This window comes from Bactrocera tryoni, chromosome 1 (assembly GCF_016617805.1).
Source record: "Bactrocera tryoni isolate S06 chromosome 1, CSIRO_BtryS06_freeze2, whole genome shotgun sequence".
In the NCBI taxonomy this organism is placed as follows: domain Eukaryota; kingdom Metazoa; phylum Arthropoda; class Insecta; order Diptera; family Tephritidae; genus Bactrocera; species Bactrocera tryoni.
Genome location: NC_052499.1, coordinates 47,500,962 through 47,520,298, shown reverse-complemented (window position 1 = coordinate 47,520,298; position 19,337 = coordinate 47,500,962). Strand labels below are relative to the sequence as shown.

General features: G+C 37.2%; 1 protein-coding gene across 4 annotated transcripts in view; it reads right to left on the bottom strand.

Annotated features, from left to right (window-relative positions):
* Nucleotides 1-19,337, bottom strand: part of LOC120777704 (allatostatin-A receptor) — a 47,708-nt gene that overhangs the window by 13,513 nt on the left and 14,858 nt on the right. For all 4 annotated transcript variants that reach the window (XM_040109201.1, XM_040109209.1, XM_040109192.1 and 1 more), the window contains exons 3-4: nucleotides 13,189-13,467; nucleotides 10,125-10,283 (exon numbers count right to left, since the gene is read on the bottom strand). In XM_040109201.1, coding sequence (XP_039965135.1) covers nucleotides 10,125-10,283; nucleotides 13,189-13,467 — 438 coding nt within the window. The remainder of the gene's footprint in view (nucleotides 1-10,124; nucleotides 10,284-13,188; nucleotides 13,468-19,337) is intronic.

Genomic DNA, 19,337 nt, shown 5'->3' with positions numbered 1-19,337 from the left:
CACTGTTCAGGGCATAATAAATGAATAATTGGAGTATTCAAAATTTTTCTATTAAAAGGAGTCCTGCTAAAATATTTTACTTTCCATTTTTTTATACAAAATTATTTTAGTACCACCCTACTATATTCATATGCTCACTTTATAGCCACAACTTCCTCCTACAAGCATTTAGCGTTGCCACTTTTACCCTTAATATTCCACATACACACATTTTTTAATATACTTGTATACATGCATACACATAAACAATTTCAATAAAATCACCACGAGTGAAGCGTCTTTTTTTCTTCATCAACTCAGGCCTTTTCCACTCTTCCTTCGCATAACCCAATTTCATATATGATTCCGTCCTGCGTCTTGAGAGTATTTCGATTCCTTTTTGGCTTTTTGTAGGTTCACTTTCGTTGCCGTTGTCCGCAGTGGCGCTTGTTGACAGCAATCATTTACCTGCCAGCAGCTGACTTAAAATGTTTGTATGTATCATATTGGCATTTGCACGTGCTTGTTGTAAGCTGTTGGCGTTAAATACAAATATGACGGTTATATTTTTCCAAAAAAGCCGGGCAAGGAGTTCGGTGGAAATTTAAATTTGTTTTTAATTGCTGAAGTTGTTCTTATGGCATGATGATTGAAAAGAATCTGTGTCATTTTGGTGGCGTTCCGGTGTCTCTTTTGGGTTGGGAAATTTTGTAATTTCCAGGGATTACTTGGCGAGATATTTTATGCAATTTTTAATTAGTATTTAAACTTCTTCGGTCTTCCATGTATTCGTAAAACATTTAAAGTGGGTTTAAGGGTGAGAACTTTGAGCACAAAGGTAGAAGGTATTTCATAAAAAGGAAATAAATGTGGTTTTTCAAAAGTTTAGGAAACAATATTTTTGTCAAGTCGTTCTATCTAAAATATACTACATTCAGAGGGTTGTATGACATTGCATTACATTCAATTTTTTCAATAAGAAAGAATTGTAGTTTCAATGATCCTTGAGAGCGCATATACTCATCAATAGTTCCATATGAGTTATCGCGTAAAACAGAAATATTTTTCGGGCAACTGAGCAACGATCTCTCATATCTTCTTTACTGAAACCACAGAGCATTTAAATCTGTAAGTATCAAGGAAAGAACACAAACAGTGATTTTCTCAGAGTGCTCCAAACTAAAAACTCACGATTCTTTAGCGGCCGAATCCAAATGAATCGTCCTTATTTCGCTGACTCTAGATCTAAGCAATATGAAAATATGCAGCAACATTACAGCTCATGAAACTCTCTGAATGCAATCCATATTGCCGCTATATTACACAAAAAACTCAAGAGGGACCGAAATTTCTTTGCAAAACTTCACAAATAAATTTGACGCCGATTAAAAGGCATCAACAGATTTTTGCGCAGAGCAACAGCAGAGATTTCTAAGCTTCGCAGTTACGCAGCATGTGGGGTAAGGACCCAACGTTTTTTTTTTTATGAAAACCTTCTTTTAATCTCCAAGTACGACGACTTTTCTAGCGGCCTTGATATTGGTGGATATTAACTCTCATTATCACACATTTGACAGGGCTGTTGGGCTTTTCAGCATTATCATATACATTATATATCTCAATTATATTATTTTAAAATATAGATTCAGTTCAAGAATTGAGGGCTTAGTTCAGTCTATAGCCCTCACTAATGATCTAAGTTTATCATTTTATTCTGGTAAGGTAATTTGTAGTTTTCTTTTCTGAACTTTATTAAGGGTTTATTGGGTATACGAGTTTCAAAAAATCTATTTCTTTTTCTGATTAAATTCTACAATACCTCTAAAATATGTTTCTAAATTTTCAAGTTTACTCGGATCAACTTGAAAATTTAGTAACATATTTTAGAGATATTGTTTCGGAGATACAGCCTTCAGAACTTGTGCGCTCGAGGCGAGCTAGGCTAAGTACGCCGACTTTAAGTTTTTCTCAAAACTGTGTTTTTGAAGTCGGTTGGCAAGGATTTTCGAGAACTACTCAACCGATCTTCAAGGGTGGATGCAGGATGTTTTTTCCGATTACAACTATTTGAAAACAAAAATGTCGCGAAATTTTCACTGAAATTTCAATTTTTTTTGTTTGCTAAGAATCAAATTTTCCGTTGTTTTTTTTTCTTCGTCCTAGTTTTAAGTTAAAGTTTTATCTAAATTACGTAATTTTGTTCTTTTCACTTTAGATGATCCTGTAAGGCATCTTTTTTCCGAGGGGTCGCTGGAAATGACGTCGCAATGGCCTAGTTTAAAACATTTTTTTCCAACAATTTCAGAATTTCTTATTATTAGTATATGTTTCTAACAATAGTAAATTGTAATAAAATATTTAATTTAAGGTTCTGCCCTAGGTTTGGGACCCGCCACGTAAAAAAAAATACTTCCAATGAAAAGGAAACAACAGCCTCTGCGCTGTCATAAACTCGGCTATGACCACTGCAGCGATGTTTACCATAGTAAAGAGAATAAGAAGAAGCGGTCCTCGACGGACAACGGTGTTTCAAGAAACCATCGCCAGGTACAAAAGGTAATTTTCATTCATAAGCCTGGTCAGTTTCTATCGGCAAACAAATAAGAAATTTGAATTTTTATTTTATGTATGCTTCCTAGATTACTCCTCATCATTTGATCATGACATTTGAGCAATAACGCGAAAAATTTTCTTTGCCAAATCTTAATTGCGTTGACAAGCGACTTCACATAGCCACACTAAAAATAGACTACACGACCTAAAAGACCACGACACAGGTACACGACCGGAGATAATACTCTAAACAAAAGTTTTCTTCAATCAATGGATTGTTTGGTTGGCTGTATGGCATGTAGCAGCAGCGCCTTGTTCGAACCAAAGGTTGTCCACATCAACATCAAATTTTATAGTGTTTCTCACTGACTACAACATTATGGCCGACTTCTGTTGTGAAGCAATATGGACAAATGATTAACTCTGCCCATAAAGCACACGAAACACTGACTGACTTTTTGAGGGCGTAGAGACATAACAACAATGGCTTGTGGATTATCATCACTCTGCAGTAAGTCTGTTCATTATGAAATGACAAAGCAAACTGAGCATATATCAAGTAACAGTAGTCGCATTGAAAATCATATCTAAAGAAAACACGCATTACTAGGGATATTTAATTCGTATCTTCAATATTTCAATTTCAAACATTTTTATGAAAGTATGGTAGGTAGGTAGGTAGGTAGGTAGGTAGGTAGGAGTGCAGCCCTATCGGGCTCAATTAGCACTTGATGTGCCATTTTGATACACTATTCGTAGAACCTTTTGTATCTGCTATTACTTTTCACTGTCTCTCTCAAACCATTTTGAGGTTTCGATGAAACTACTTATGTCCGATATGCTTTTGGTGGAAATCCATTCAAGGTTTGGTGCTAGATGGATTCCAAGTGTTTAGTGTCGGATCTGTGCTAGAGCTGGGCATTCGCAGAGAAAGTGGAAGATTGTTTCCTTGTTCCCTGCTACTCCGCAGCCACGGCAGATGTTGTTGTAGAGCATACCCATTTTGGATGCGTGTTCCCCAAATGGCCAGTGCCCTGTTCTGGTAGCTGTTATTCTGTAAATACTTTTTCTTGACCTATTTAATAAGTCATTGGTTCTTTTCCTGTCATATGTTGGCCATAATTGTTTATTTATGACGCATTTTGTAATGTTTTTCCACCTGTTGTTTGCAATTTGCTGAAATTGTCTATTGATCTCTCCTTTTATCGATCCTAGCGGACTTGGTATTAGCTCCGCCTCGGATTTATTGAGGAAAGCTCCTGCCTTTGCCAACTCGTCTGCTTTTTCGTTACCGAAAATGTTCCTGCGGCCGGGAACCCAGATTAAGTTTAGTTGGAGCTTGTCTTTTATTGAGCTTAGTGCTCTCTTGCAGTTGTGTACTGTGCTGGAGTTTGTCATGGGTGAAGACAAGGCCAGGAGCGCCGCCTGGCTCTCCGTAAATATAGTTGCTTTATTTATATTTCCGTGGTTTTCTAATAGAGCTTCGCAGGTTTTTTCTAAGCCTAGTACTTCTACTTGGAAGATGCTAGCCGAGTTCGGTAGACGTATAGAGAGAGATATACCTAGATCAGCGGAGAATACCCCCGTGCCTACTCCACAGTCCATTTTGGACCCGTCGGTATAGACTGAGATGGTATCTTCCTCTACTATTGAACCTCTTCTCCATTCTTCTCTAGATGGTATCCTCACCTGGAAGTGTCTATTGAAATCCAGCTTTGGCAGAATGTAGTCTGATTTGTTAATGGTGAGCTTGTTTAGAATTATACTTTGTCCGTAGTTCTGCTGATTCCAACCTCCCAATTCTTTTATTCTTATCGCCGCAATAGCTGCTGTTTTGTGAATAAAAATGTCCATTGGTAGTTGATGTAGGATCACATTGAGCGCATCAGTCGGACATGACCTGATTGCACCCGTAACACCCGCATATGCTGATCTTTGTATTCCATTTAATTTTCTAATGTTGTATTGTTTGTTTAGCGCTGGCCACCACACCAGAGCTCCATATGTAAGTATAGGTCTTATGACAGCCGTATATGTACATCCACATGATTATACTTGGTTTAAGGCCCCAATTCCTGTTTAAGATTTTCTTACAAGTATAGTAGGCCATATATGCTTTGTTTATTCTTTTTTCTATATTATCTATTTATCTGAAATATACTTTAATTAAAAACACGAAAAATGCTAGATGTATACTAAATGTATCATTTTCAAAACCAATTACTCTATTCTAAAAATAAACTATATTTATACACACACAGTTGTTTACATTACAGATCTTACGCATTAGATCGCGTTCATAATTTACAGCCATTACAAGTCTATTTATTTATATCTTTCTAAAGATTTTTATTTCTTTTCCAATTGCCACTCCGCGCGGCCGTCCAGCGATCGACCGCCGCGAAGAAGCGCCGTTTGATGCCTAGCATAGCGAAAGCGCTTGGGAGGCGGCGTCTGTCGGTTGCCAGTTGCCATTCTTGTCTGAATATTTTCATTTATTTGCAATTAAATATATCTTTCACACGCTATTTCATTTAACGCCGCACACAAATCAATTAAAAACGTTTAAACAGATCGTGAATGCGATACGTCAATCAGAAAAATTTGCCAAATTGTGATATTGTGTGAAAATAATGAAAATAATGGGGCCACAAATAGACGGCAATGAGTAGCAGGGCTTATACAGACGGATATAATAATGATATATATACGGAGGCTGCTATTTATATTTCTGGCCTAGGCAACACTAAGTGTTGCCAGGTGCAATCTGACATTTCCATTGGAAAGTTTGACATTTTTTAGCATAACATCACTCAGAACGTTTTGTCATTTAATCGTGAATTGTTTCATCTCGGCCAAAAAATGGAATTAACTCGTGAACATTTTCGTGCGATCATTTTTCACCACTTTCGACGTGGATTAGCACGACAAGAGTGCATCGATGAACTAAAATCTTTGTATGGCTATGAAGCACTGTCCTATAGCACTGTGAAAAACTGGTACAACGAATTCAATCGTGGCCGACGCTCGCCTAAAGCGAATTCCGTGAAGGTCGTCCAAAAACAACCGTTGTGCCAGAAAACATCGATGCCGTGCGTGAACTGATAATGCAAGACCGTCATGTAACATACCTTCAGATAAAGGCATGCCTATGCATTTCTCCCACCAGCATACATTCGATATTGCATGAACACCTGGGCGTAAAAAAGACTTGTTCTCGTTGGATCCCGCACAATTTGCCAATCGCTCAAAAAAAGGCTCGTGTGGATTGGTGTAAAGAAATGCTGAAAAAATACGATCGCGGTGATTCAAAAGACGTTTATATGATCGTCATAGGTGACGAATCATGGATCTATGCGTATGAGCCCGAAACAAAACAGCAATCGACCGTGTGGGTCTTCCAAGACGAGCCAAATCCAACGAAAGTTGTTCGTGGAAGAAGCACTTCGAAGCAAATGGTCGCCTGTTTCTTCGGCAAAACTGGTCTTGTGGCGACTGTTCCGCCTGAGCAACGTAGGACGGTCAATTCTGAGTGGTACACTACCATTTGTTGGCCTGAAGTCTTCGGAGAAATTCGAAAAACGAACAAGAGAAGACGAATCATTGTGCACCATGACAATGCGAGCTCTCACACATCGTCTCAAACCAGCGCCTTTTTGACCGGCCAAAACGTCGAATTGATGGGTCATCCGCCGTACAGCCCTGACTTTGCACCCAATGGCTTCTTTTTATTTCCACACATCAAGAAAATAATGCGTGGTCACCGATTTTCGTCGCCAGAAGATGCTGTTGAAGCATTCAAAAACCATGTCTTGGAGGTGTCTCAATCGGAGTGGAAAAAGTGCTTCGAAAATTGGTTTGAGCGCATGAAAAGTGTATAAATCTTGATGGAGAATATTTTGAAAAACAACAAAACCATTTTCGTTGATAAATATTCCTATTTTCATTATGATGCCAGAAATATATATAGCAGCCCTCGTATAAATATGTATACATAAATATATACGCATATATTACCATATATTAATTTTTATTTAATTGTGCAGTCGGGAATGTCTGGAAATGCCATTTACGAAAATATACAAGTGCGTAATTGGCATTACATACATACATACATATACATATGCATAAGAACATATTTAAATATATTTCTATCGGTCTATATGTATATACATTGGCTACTGCAAGTTCAATGCTCGCGTAATTCCCCGCACATGCCAGCAAACTTATTCCAAAACAGACAAGAAAGAAATTTCCTCTGCGCAACGGAAATTCTGCGCAAGTAGTGAGAAATTCCAGCAAAGTAATTGTGTAGTTGACCTTGCAGTTTTGAGCTCTAACATCTGTGTTTCTTAAAATACGAAACGCAACATACTTTGTTTTCTATTTCTGACAGTTTATTAATTAAGGGATTTCTTCGAGAAATATATAATTTCATTGTCAGTTTGGAAATATGAATACAACGTCATCATTAACTAAAAATATGTCTTCAGCCCCACTTATATTTTCGAGGTTTTTATAAAAGTCAAATGAAAACGATTTCATTTAATTTCCTATTCATTGGCATTAATCCAACTTCTGAAAAAATTATATAAAAAGTTTGATTTTAAAAGGCATGTGATTTCCTAGAGAGACAGTTCTCTTAACATCTGTTAAACACACCTATTGAGGAGGGCAGTAGATTAAAGTTGCATTAAGGCTTGCGTTGCGCAATATAATCGGTCTATTAACGACTCGTGCAAGAAATGAAGCCGAGCAGCCAACAAGCGTGTCGAACGTTCGGTTCGTTCACAAGAAGATTTTGTTCAGCTATGAAGGTCAATCAAAAATTTAAACCATTACTGAGACGCCGTTACATGCTCATGTCATGTGTTTTATGGGCTCATGGAATTATTGGTTCTTATTTATTCGTGGCTATAGACACATGTTTAAGGACTTTTTCGTTCCTGAATTGGAGGATTGATGTGGACTACCTTTGGTTCCCTCAAGGCGGCGTTACATGCCATACAGCCAACAAAGCAATCAATTTATTGAAAAAAACTTTCGGATAGCGCATTGTCTCACATTATGGGCCAGTGGCATGGCCTCCAAGAACGCTGGATACGACATAAACTGGTCTACATTTTTCTGTTGTAATTTATTCGAGTTAGTCGTGGCTAGAGAGCCTCGCGAACCACAGAGAAGATGCTTATTTCCAGTAGCCTTTTCCACCAAATCCGTGAATTCGGTGAAATTTCTTATTCTTTTCCATCCCAGCTGCCCAATATATCTTAAGTTGGAGTATTGGTAGCCGTGGAATATGTTCCCTCTCATCTGGCTAATGTCTGGATATTTGCAATGATTATGTTCCAGCGTCCCATCACTCTCCGTGCTTGCTCTACATTTTACCAAATCCACTTTTCTCTTTTTCTGATGGTGGGATCTTAAGGGTATGTATGCCCTGTGATGACCCTTACAATGTTACTAAGCTTCCTATTGCCAAGAAGTAGAAGCTTTTTGGTCGTCCGCACCATCAAAACTAGCACAAAGTAACTTTGTGGTATGCCTTTGGGTTCCAAGATCTGAGGTGTTTGTCTAGGGTCCATTGCATCCAACAATTCTTGAAGCTGCTGAATGGATCGCGGCAGTTTAGGGGAATTTTGCCTCAAACTGCCCCCAAGCAGGCCCGCTCATCAGCTTTTCAATGGCCTTTTCTTTCTATATGACAGGGTATCCAAATGATTTTATCCAATTTACCTACTAAAAGTCTAGCATTTGCCTGTTTGCATAATCTAACGCAATGAGACTTTGTATGGGCGCTACGGTTGGCCTTAATTGACGGTTGGCTTTCTGGTTAAAGGAATGAAGACATTGCTTTAAGATCATCGTTGACCTCCTTAATTCAGTCGCAATACCAGCTTGTTTGGAGTTCATTTACAACGCCGAGTATGATACCTTGCCTATCTTGAAGCGATGCTCGCTTCTAAACAGAATAAGTTAATGCCAAGATTTCAGAAGATCATAGAATGGAGAGATGTTGCAAAGTTGATGGACTACTAAACTTATATAAAAAATCAAGGAAAAATTAAATTACAGTGTTCTACCAAAGTATATTGCAGAAAGTCTTCGCCTGCGAGGCATTTAAAAAATGTTAGTTCGATACTCAAACCAGAATCGCACCGAAACTAAGGTGCAAGGAGGTTAGGATGCTCAGTATATCAATTTATCAAAAGGATAACAAACAGAGCTCGGTTCAGTTTAAACAATTTATTTATTGAAGACAACCTTTTAAGTTGCCGGACCACTGCAGTATATTTCAAGCGAAGGTTTTGTTATTGCGAAAAAAGGGGAACTGGTCGCTAATGCACCTGCAGGCAATTCCACAGTCAACATCTACGTAGACAGCCAAGCAGCAATCAAGACAGTAACCTCGTATCGCATATCGACCAGATGTGTTTTGAGAAGCAGAGCAGCAGTGGAAAGTGTTGCCAGAAGCAAGAAACGTCACTTCTACTGGATGCAGGGCGCAAAGGTATCGAAGGCAATGAAATAGTGGACGATATTGTTAAGAATGGTGTAACCGAAAACGTGATCAATGTTGGGAAACCCAAGCATTGTTTATTCGACGATGTGGATAGATGCATGGTAAAGAAAATTAAAATCCGATGGAATTAGCTACTTGGGTGCAAAACTGCAAAAGTCGTGTGCAACACAGTAGATCGGAATTACACAATATTCCTATTGGTACTCGATAGAAGAGACGGTGGGAACATGATCGGAATACTAACTGGTCAGTGGCCTGACAGATCGAGAAGACTGCAGGCAGTGTCTAGAGTAATGCTGTAAGCGTCTGTGGTCCCCACGGTATGATACACTAGAAGAGATATCAATAGTGAGAGAACAGAGTCCGTTAAATTTCGCGTCAAGCGTAAGCATCCTAAGGGATGTCTACTCCTCATGCACCCAGAAACTGAACTCCATCTGGTATTGCAAAGGACCAATGCTGGCCTATGCGTGGCTCATTGGCCTACTTGATTAACCTAATTAGCACATTTTTTTTCATTTTTGGAAACTTTTCTTTTTCGATAGAAGAAATAAGCTATAATTTTTACGTTATTTTTATATCAACAAATGGAAAATAATAAACTAAATTCTATGTAATGCAATATTTGTTGTGCTTTATAGTAATAAATTTGAACAGCACTTCGTCTTATTTATCCAAAGCCACATATAGAAGTGAAATAAACAGGGCGATAACAGCAAACAACAATAGAAAGAGAAACAGCCTCGTGGCTGCAATCAATTCAACAAAATGAAATGCTGACCTAGTGAAGAAGAGCCGCAAAAGTATTGCCACAAAAGTACTCGTGAAAAGTGGCGATAATAATAAAGCCGAACCGACTGCGAATAATGGCGAGTAATCGCTTTGTTATGCAAATAGCTACATTTGTTTACGAATATTTATTGACATAAATCGCCGGCAGTTCGGATTTTAATAATACTGACAATATTTACGCCAGCACAAATGCAACTTTACTTATAATTAATTCAATTAATATTTATGAATAAATAAATAATAAATATCAAGTGCGGCAGCAAATGATGGTACTCACCTTATAGAAAGCCTTGCGGAAGTTGTCGGAGAGGAAGGCATACAGCAACGGATTGATGCAGGAGCTCATGTAGGCCAACGTTTGGGCGATGACTTGCAGCAGAAGTTTGAATTTCGTGTTCGAATGATAGATGCCGAGCGTTTTCAGCAGCAAAATCAGCTGATTGAGGACACATGAAATGAGAGATAAAAGCGTACAGTGATAATGAGCGACGACCAATGGTGAGGCGGGTGCATGAGTGTGTGCGGGGGCGAGTGGAAATAAATAAAAAGATTTAAATTGGAGTGCAGTGTAAATAGGCGGACGCATTTAAAAGTGGATTAATGGGGAATTATAATGAAATAAAGGACATTTAATGAATTGGTTGGCCAGCAATCAGCCGGCTATGCTTGTAGTTGTGTATATTTATATATGAGTGGGTATATATGAAATTGTTTGTATGTGCATATAAATATTTAATGTTTTTTTTACAAAAAGTTGGTCATACAAACAAGAATAGCGCCCTGATTATTTGAAAAATTGTAGTGCTTACACACACACAGTTTCTGTGAGTAAAAATTTATTTTTATATGTGTACCTACGGCTGATTTTGAGCCGAAAATAAGGTTTAATATGTAAGAAATTTTATTGGTGTTACTGAACATTTTTATTCGTACATTAATATTGCTTGTCTCTAAAATTGGATTAAGACGTTTCAATACTTCTTCTAGAACCAATATACCCAATAAGGTGATTTTCGTTTTATACTTTATATATCGATAAATATATATACAATAAATGTATATTATGTTTGCTTGATCGCCACATAGCTTTCAATGATATCAATCCAGACTCTGATCTAGCTCTATATACCCAAAGCTACAGTGGGCAAAAAATAGTAAGACTTAGAACTTATTCGTTTCTATCGAGTATGACGCGTATCAGGGCAAAGATTTTCGATTTATCTCACCTATTGAAAAGCTTTTTTTGCAAATCTTATAATTTTAAACTTATTTTAGGCCTACTAAAAATAAATCCTTTATTTTTCTTGCGTAATATATCATTAAAGACATAAGATTTCGTATCAAAGAATACTGTCAGACGGTGTGGTGATTGCTCGACTCAATATTGTTTGGACACTTGTCAAAGAGGGACATAAGAAATGGAAAAATATGTTAATTTACGACAATGGCAAAAAAGCTAGTCAAGTGGCTGGTAATATAAGTGGTTTTATGCTTCTGATAGTTAAAGGGATCAATCATGCGCAATTTCGGTATGGTCGACTCCGTTCCGTTGCTTTCGCTTTCAAAAATACAGAACGATTAGAAGGACCCATTGCTAACGGACCCATTGCTAACGGTAGTGACAAAAAATAATTGTCGTCGAGTTCGACATTCGTCTAGGCTTTGTTTCTAACCAAGCATGGCACAGAAAGGTGGCTTGGTACCATTCAAATAAGGCTACGTATAAAAAGAAGTTCGACGAATGCCACACAAGTTAACGCAAAAAGCTCAGGCGCCAAGTTTTGAACTGCGAATCGCTGCTCAATCGCAATAAAATCGATCCATTTCTGAAGCAGTTATTTACTGTTGACGAAAAGTAGGTCACTTATGAGAACCTCAAGTGAAAACAGTGAAAAGAGATCAGTTACCCGAGCAAACAGTAGTTAAGGGGCTACATGGGATTACGGGTTTCAAAAAATCGATTTATTTATTTATTTATTGTTTTATCAAATTCTACTAAATCTCTAGAATATTGTCCTAAATTTTCAAGTTGATCCGAGTAATAGTTTCGGAGTTACAGCCTTGAGAACTTGTGCGCTCGAGGCTAGCTAGGCTAAGTGCGCCGTCTTTAAACGCGCATTTTTTCGAAACTGTATTTTTGAAGATAGTTGGCAAGATTTCTCGAGAACTACTCAACCGATCTGCATGAAATTTTACGCAGGTCTTTGAGATAAAATTCTTAAAGACTTGGACGAAGAACGTTTTTTTCGATTAATACTATTTGAAAAGGTAAAATATCGCAAAATTTTCACTGAAACTTTAAATTTTTTTGTCTGGAAAAAATCCAATTTAAATTGTTTTCCTTCGTCCAAGTTCTAAGTAAATATTTTAGCTAAATTTCGTATTTTTTTTCACTTCAGATGATTCTTTAAGGAGTTATCCTGCCAACGCGGGTGCATATTTTTACCGAGGGGTTATCGGAAATGTCGTCGCAATGGCCGAGTTTAAAATATATATATTTTTTAAATTCAGAATTTCTTTGTTAATAGTGTATGTTTGTAACAATAAAAAAATATAAAATATTTAATTTTTTATATTAGAAAACATTTTTTAAAAAAAGACTGTTTTTTACCCGAAGGAACCCATGTAACCCCTTAAGCTAAGTTTAACGATCAGGAAGCTTTTACTTTGTTTCTGGTGGAATTGGCAGAGGATCCTCTACCATGTGCCGCTCCTCAACGGCTAAGCTCTGAATTCGAGCATGTGCTGTCAGCAATTGAACCGTCTGAAGGAAGCAACCGCTTAGGTGTGGCCGGCTATGTTCAATCGGCTAGGAATTGTATTCCTTCAAACAAAGGCCAGGCCATATGCATAGATAAAGAATCGTCAGAAGCTTCGAGAGCATGGTTTTGATAATCTTATACATTATAGTTTCAACCTGGAATCAAATTATTACTACTATATTTGCCACGTCTGATTTCCCATTATTTTGTGCTCTTCAAAATTTATTGGGCTCTATGGTTGACCGAAATATGACTTTATGTGTCAAAATGTCAATATTAAACCTTCCAACACAGGACTAGTTCCAATTGGAAGACCCAAAAATGCGATTCTGCGAATAGTTACTCTTGCAAATACAATATTTGTACTAGTTACTTATACCATAGATATATTTATGTTATTTCTGCTAAAAATAATATTTAATTTTTAACAAAACGAAGCTCCGCAGAGCTTCTGCAAAAGTATTGCTGAAGAGAGTCATGCAGAATACATGACACATCCATATATAAAAGCATTTAGTTGTTGTGATTCTATTTGTAGAGCGTAAATTATGCTCGCAGCGTAGCATTAACGGTACTCACCTGTACTGGCAGCCATAGCGATGCGAATGCCACAACAACAACCACAACGAGACGTGTGACACGCTTGCGGCCACGTTGCGATTTCACAGACATCTGTACGCCGCTGCCCTGATGCCACAGACGCATAATCATCCGCACATAGAGACCACTAATTGCCATGAGCGGCAGCAGATACGAGCAGGCGAAGAATATCAGCTGATAGCTGGTTTGGCTGACGATCAAATTATCTTCGTAGAATGTACAAAATGCATAGGTGACATTTGGAAACGGTTCCAGTTTCTGTCGGGCAAGATGAATGTGAGTACAATTGTGAATATTTAGATTTTAAATATTTTTATTATTTTATTTGAATTAGTTTGTTGCGCATAATTTATATAAACACAAAAATAAATTGTTTTAATTATTTATCTGAGTCGACAAAGTTCAAATTTTGAGGTTAGATCATTATAATTGCAGGCATAGACAGCTGATTGATGTAGAGGATAAAGAGAAATTATGTTTCAGATTCTTCAACTATGACTTACTAATGACTATTTTTATTATTAGTGTTACACCCGTGAATGGTCGAATAGCCTAATAACGTTGGACACTTTTTATACTCTCGCAACAAAGTTGCTAAGGAGAGTACTATAGTTTTGTTCACATAACGGTTGTTTGTAAGTCCTAAAACTAAAAGAGTCAGATATAGGGTTATATATACCAAAGTGATCAGGGTGACGAGTAGAGTTGAAATGCGGATGTCTGTCTGTCCGTCAGTCCGTCTGTCCGTCCGTCCGTCCATCCGTCTGTCCGTCCGTTTGTCCGTCCGTCCGTCCGTCCGTGCAAGCTGTAACCTGAGTAAAAATTGAGATATCATGATGAAACTTAGTACACGTATTTCTTGGCTCTATAAGAAGGTTAAGCTCGAAGATGGGCAAAATCATCCCACGAACACAAAAAAGGTGAATACATATAAAGCGTTGTTTGTGGTTAAGTTATTCTGAGTCCGAATAGTCTGAAATTAAAAGAGCTTTTAAGGCCCCATCAAATTTTGGATTTTTTTGGCAAATGCTTTAATCGTAAACTTCACTTTTTAAGGGCAATTACACTTTTTAGTTCAACTGGGAAGTGTACAAAGAATATACTAAAGAAGCGTTGCCACAGGTATTAAAGACAAATAATAATATTTAAAACATGTAAGTAAGGGCTAATTTCGGGTGCAACCGAATATTTTGTATTCTTGCAACTTGCAAGAATCAAAACCAGGGAAATATGTAGTTTAAGGTGTAAAACCAATCATATAGAGTAAAGTCAGTCGGATGTTCGAAAATCCTGTTATTAGATATACTATAAGGACTAGGCAAAGTTTTCGCTAAAATTTATCTATTTTAGGCACAGAAATACACTGCTATGAATAAAACACGTTCTCTTATTTCCATTGGGATAACTCACTTATTGGCCGATGCGGTACAAAGTCACCCGGAAGTTCGAAAATCTTGATGTTGGATGATGGAAGTATTGGTCCGATTCAACCCATTTTAGACATACAAAAATTTCATTATAACAGTAGGATTATACCTTAATTTCAGTTATATGTATCACACATTGATCGATATTTTCGATCAAAAGTCAACTATAGGTACCGAGGTCTAAATATTCGGTACCTAGGGGCTTGAACAGTTTTTATTGGATTTAAAAAATTTTGGGTCACAAGGTGCAACACACTAAATACATTATTCGTGCAAAAGTTTTATTATTTTCAAATTGTGGATTTACTTATTGTCTGAGGTTTCGAAACAGCTATCAATTTGTTAAACAAAAATAAAGGTTAGGTTAGATGAATGTTCTACCGAACGGATAATCACACTTAGACTGTTAAGTGCGGTGCTTTGTGAATCTCTACGACAAATCTCTGATTGGTGTATATTTGCTATCGGCAAAAAAGCCCTGAATCTAACAAATCTGCCTAGATGTTTTATTTCTATATCGGCTGTTTCACCTGAATGAATGAATCCAAGATTATGCAATCGAGGGTATTTTTAGCTTATGCTGGAAAAAGCGGGACAGTTTAGGAGGAAGAGTCATATGTCTATCTCATCTTCTTCGAAACAGCTAATACGGTTGGCATCCAGTAAGATGTTCAGTCTTACTGCATGAACCTGATCGAAAAGTGTTCAGCTTGAACACCAACAGCCATTGCAAGTTCAACCTTGCTGAGAGCGAAAAGTTCCATAGAACCCTTATGAAATAAGGTTTCTAAGTTGGCCTGAGGACCAAAAGTCCAACAGAGAACCACAATGAACCAACTGATTTTCTATTTGTTTCTTGAAATCATTGAGACCCTAGCAAACTCATCAGCCTAACAGTTTCATGCAATACCGGCACCATGAATCTTTCATTCATCATTCATAAAATAGATCGATGTTAGAGACAAGGAGTCAAGACTTCCTTTCACTGGTTTTGATCATAGTTTGGCTCTTTGCTTCGCTTTGGTGAGAGTCCCCATTTATTGCAAATGGCTCCCCTATGGCAACACAAGACAACCATTACCTTTTTTCGCTCTTTCCTTGCTATCGGGTTTCCAGGCGAACTTCCTGTCTAGGATGAGCCGTCTGAACTTAACTTTGTCAGCAGTCTGAATACGGGTTTTTGTACTTCATAGTGAGTAAAACTAGGTCGGTTTGGTAAGGTTGTCAAGTTGGAGAAAAACGTATAGACGGATATTTACCTAAATTATGCACAACTAAAATTTTAGGGTGAAAATGATATAATTTTAGAATGAAGCAATAAGGAGCGAGTGCTATTACTGTACAGAGAATTATGAAAGAAAATTATAAAAATACACAACCATATACAAATATATATATAAATATGCTTAAAACATTTTAATATATTTTTTTAATATTACTGATAGGAAAATAATTTAAAACAAGTAAGGAAGGGCTAAGTTCGGGTGTCGCCGAACATTTTATACTCTCGCAGGATAAACTGATAATCGAGATTTCATTATCCGTCATTTACATATTTCTCAAATACCGTATTTGTGTAAAGTTTTATTCCGCTATCATCATTGGTTCCTAATGTATGTATATACTCGTATTATACAGAAGAAGGCATCAGATGGAATTCAAAATAGCGTTATATTGGAAGAAGGCGTGGTTGTGAACCGATTTCATCCATATTTCGTACATGTCATCAGGGTGTTAAGAAAATATTATATACCGAATTTCATTGAAATCGGTCCAGTAGTTCCTGAGATATGGTTTTTGGTCCATAAGTGGGCGACGCCACGCCCATTTTCAATTTCTAAAAAAAGCCTGGGTGCAACTTCCTTCTGCCATTTCTTCCGTAAAATTTAGTGTCTCTGACGTTTTTTGTTAGTCGGTTAACGCACTTTTAGTGATTTTCAACATAACCTCTGTATGGAAGGTGGGCGTGGTTATTATCCGATTTCTTCCATTTTTAAACTGTATATGGAAATGCCTGAAGGAAACGACTCTATAGAGTTTGGTTGACATAGCTATAGTAGTTTCCGAGATATGTACAAAAAACTTAGTAGGGGGCGGGGCCACGCCCACTTTTCCAAGAAAATTACGTCCAAATATGTGCCTCCCTAATGCGATACTTTGTGCCAAATTTCATTTTAATATCTTTATTTATGGCTTAGTTATGACACTTTATAGGTTTTCGGTTTTCGCCATTTTGTGGGCATGGCAGTGGGCCGATTTTGCCCATCTTCGAACTTGACCTTCTTATGGAGCCAAGAAATACATGTACCAAGTTTCATCATGATATCTCAATTTTTACTCAAGTTACAGCTTGCACGGACGGACAGACGGACGGACAGACGGATAGACGGACAGACAGACATCCGGACTTCAACTCTACTCGTCACCCTGATCACTTTGGTATACATATATATAACCCTATATCTGACTCTTTTAGTTTTAGGACTTACAAACAACCGTTATGTGAACAAAACTATAGTACTCTCCTTAGCAACTTTGTTGCGAGAGTATAAAAAATAGTGAAAAGGAAGTGTCAAACTGCCGTTTCCTGTTGTGGTCCAAAAATATCGATTCCTATTTCTGTCCAAAAAGCATTCTGCACACCCTAGTAAATGCATAAACATAAACTCATCAAATACATACTTGCATATTAATAAAATAATATAAATAAAACCTCAATTTCGGTATAAGCATTTGAAATTGCATTGGCGCATTGAATTATGTCCATTTATTGCCCAAATAAATAAATTACTCATACGCCATGGCAACATACGCGTTTCCTATGCACAAACAAGCACGGTAATATTTATAATAAACAAAGCTGCGGCGCAGCGAAATTAATATTATGGCCACTGATTATGTGTCGAAATTTGAAATTAATATGATTTAATGAGTTATTCAGTGTTGGCCGCTGAAATATTGCCGCCGAGTTGAGTTAAGTAATGCACATAAATGACAAGCGCTTGAGGTAAATATATATTTAAATATGGATACATATTTCCGCATGAGTCGTTGCCTTATTGTGATTGCATTTAAAGTTGTAAATTGTTGTTTATAGATTTTTTGAGTTTTTACTTAATTATAATATTTCAAATATTTAAAAAAATGCATTTGGAAAATTTTGCATTTTTCTTTAGTCATTTTATTAAATTATATTTGATGATTTTATTACAGCTCAAGTGCTATTTTTAAAATTCATTCTATAATTTCTGTTCACACTTCACAACGGAATGATTATAATGCGATATAGAGGCTTTAAAAAATTTTGGAAAATTTTTCTCACATAAATTTTTACTTTGTTTTCGTTTTACACGCTGGCAATGTTTTCATTAATTGAGTTGCAAAACGAAAACACGTAAAAAAAGAGAAAATGTAAACAGCTTATTTGATTTTAGTTTAATTTGGATTTTCTCCGAATTAGCTTTATTTCGATTTATTCAAATATTTAGCATTTTTACGTTCAGCTTACAAATTCGCATGTATTTATGTATGTACATATGTATGCATGTGAAGAGTAAGTGTGTGTGTGTTGTGTGTGGACAATAAATATGTTAGCAACTAAATAACAGAATTCGGTTGTTCGCTAATTATTTTTACTATGTGATTACGAAAGCGTTTCGGAAAATTTTTAAATAGAAATACGTGGCAATAAAATAAATGGTCAATATTGGCACACTTCCTGTACAACGGATGATCCTAGTAGAGATAGCTTTTTTCAAAAGGCTTTTCTTGACAGAACACGCGTGAGCCGTGTCAAGCTCTCATGTTATTTACAAATCGTTCAACTTTATTATGAAAATTCATGTTCTGTAAAGAATGTGTTTCGCGCGGCCTAGTAAGCATATTCATTCATTATTGGATAATATTCGATCGAGTGGACCACGTCTAGCACGCAATGAAGAACGTATAGCGGCATCTCGAGCGGGCGTGCACATTTTACCTTCGGAACCTAACTTGAAAGCGTACAAAATATAGCTTGTGCAAGAACTGCAGCTGCACGATCTTCCCAAGCGACATCGCCTCCCTCTATGGGCTATTGAACAAATCCAAGAAGATCCAATGTTTCCGAGCCATATTTCGTTTAGCGATGTGGCTCATTTCTGGCTGAAAGACTATGTAAACAGGCGAACTTGTCGCATTTGAGACTAAGAGTAAGCTGAAGGGATTCAAGAGCTGCCATTTTATCCAGAAAAAAACAATGGTTTGCTGTGGTTTGTGGGTCGATGGAATCAGCGGTCGGTATTTCTTCAAAAATGATGCCGGTGAGAACGTAACCGTCAATGGCGACCGTTATCGCACCACGATAACCGACTATTTGATGCATGAAATTAAAGCTCGTGATTTCGGTGACATTTGGTTTCAACAAGACGTTGCTATCTCCCACACATCATATCAATTAATGGATTTATTAAGTGAACCCTTCGGTGAGCTGATAATTTCACGTCCTTGGCCGGTCGATTGAACAAGTCATCCTACCAATGAACAAGTCATCGAAAATTAAACTCTACGGATGGACCATCTGAGACGTAGCCATGGTCAGCATTTGAAAGAGATAATCGTCAAAAAATAAATGTCATTGTTTTAAAAATATCGATTATTACAAACGAATGGTATTATTTTGACTCTCAGCGCTGGTAGCAGTGCGGTAATATTAGCCTTGAG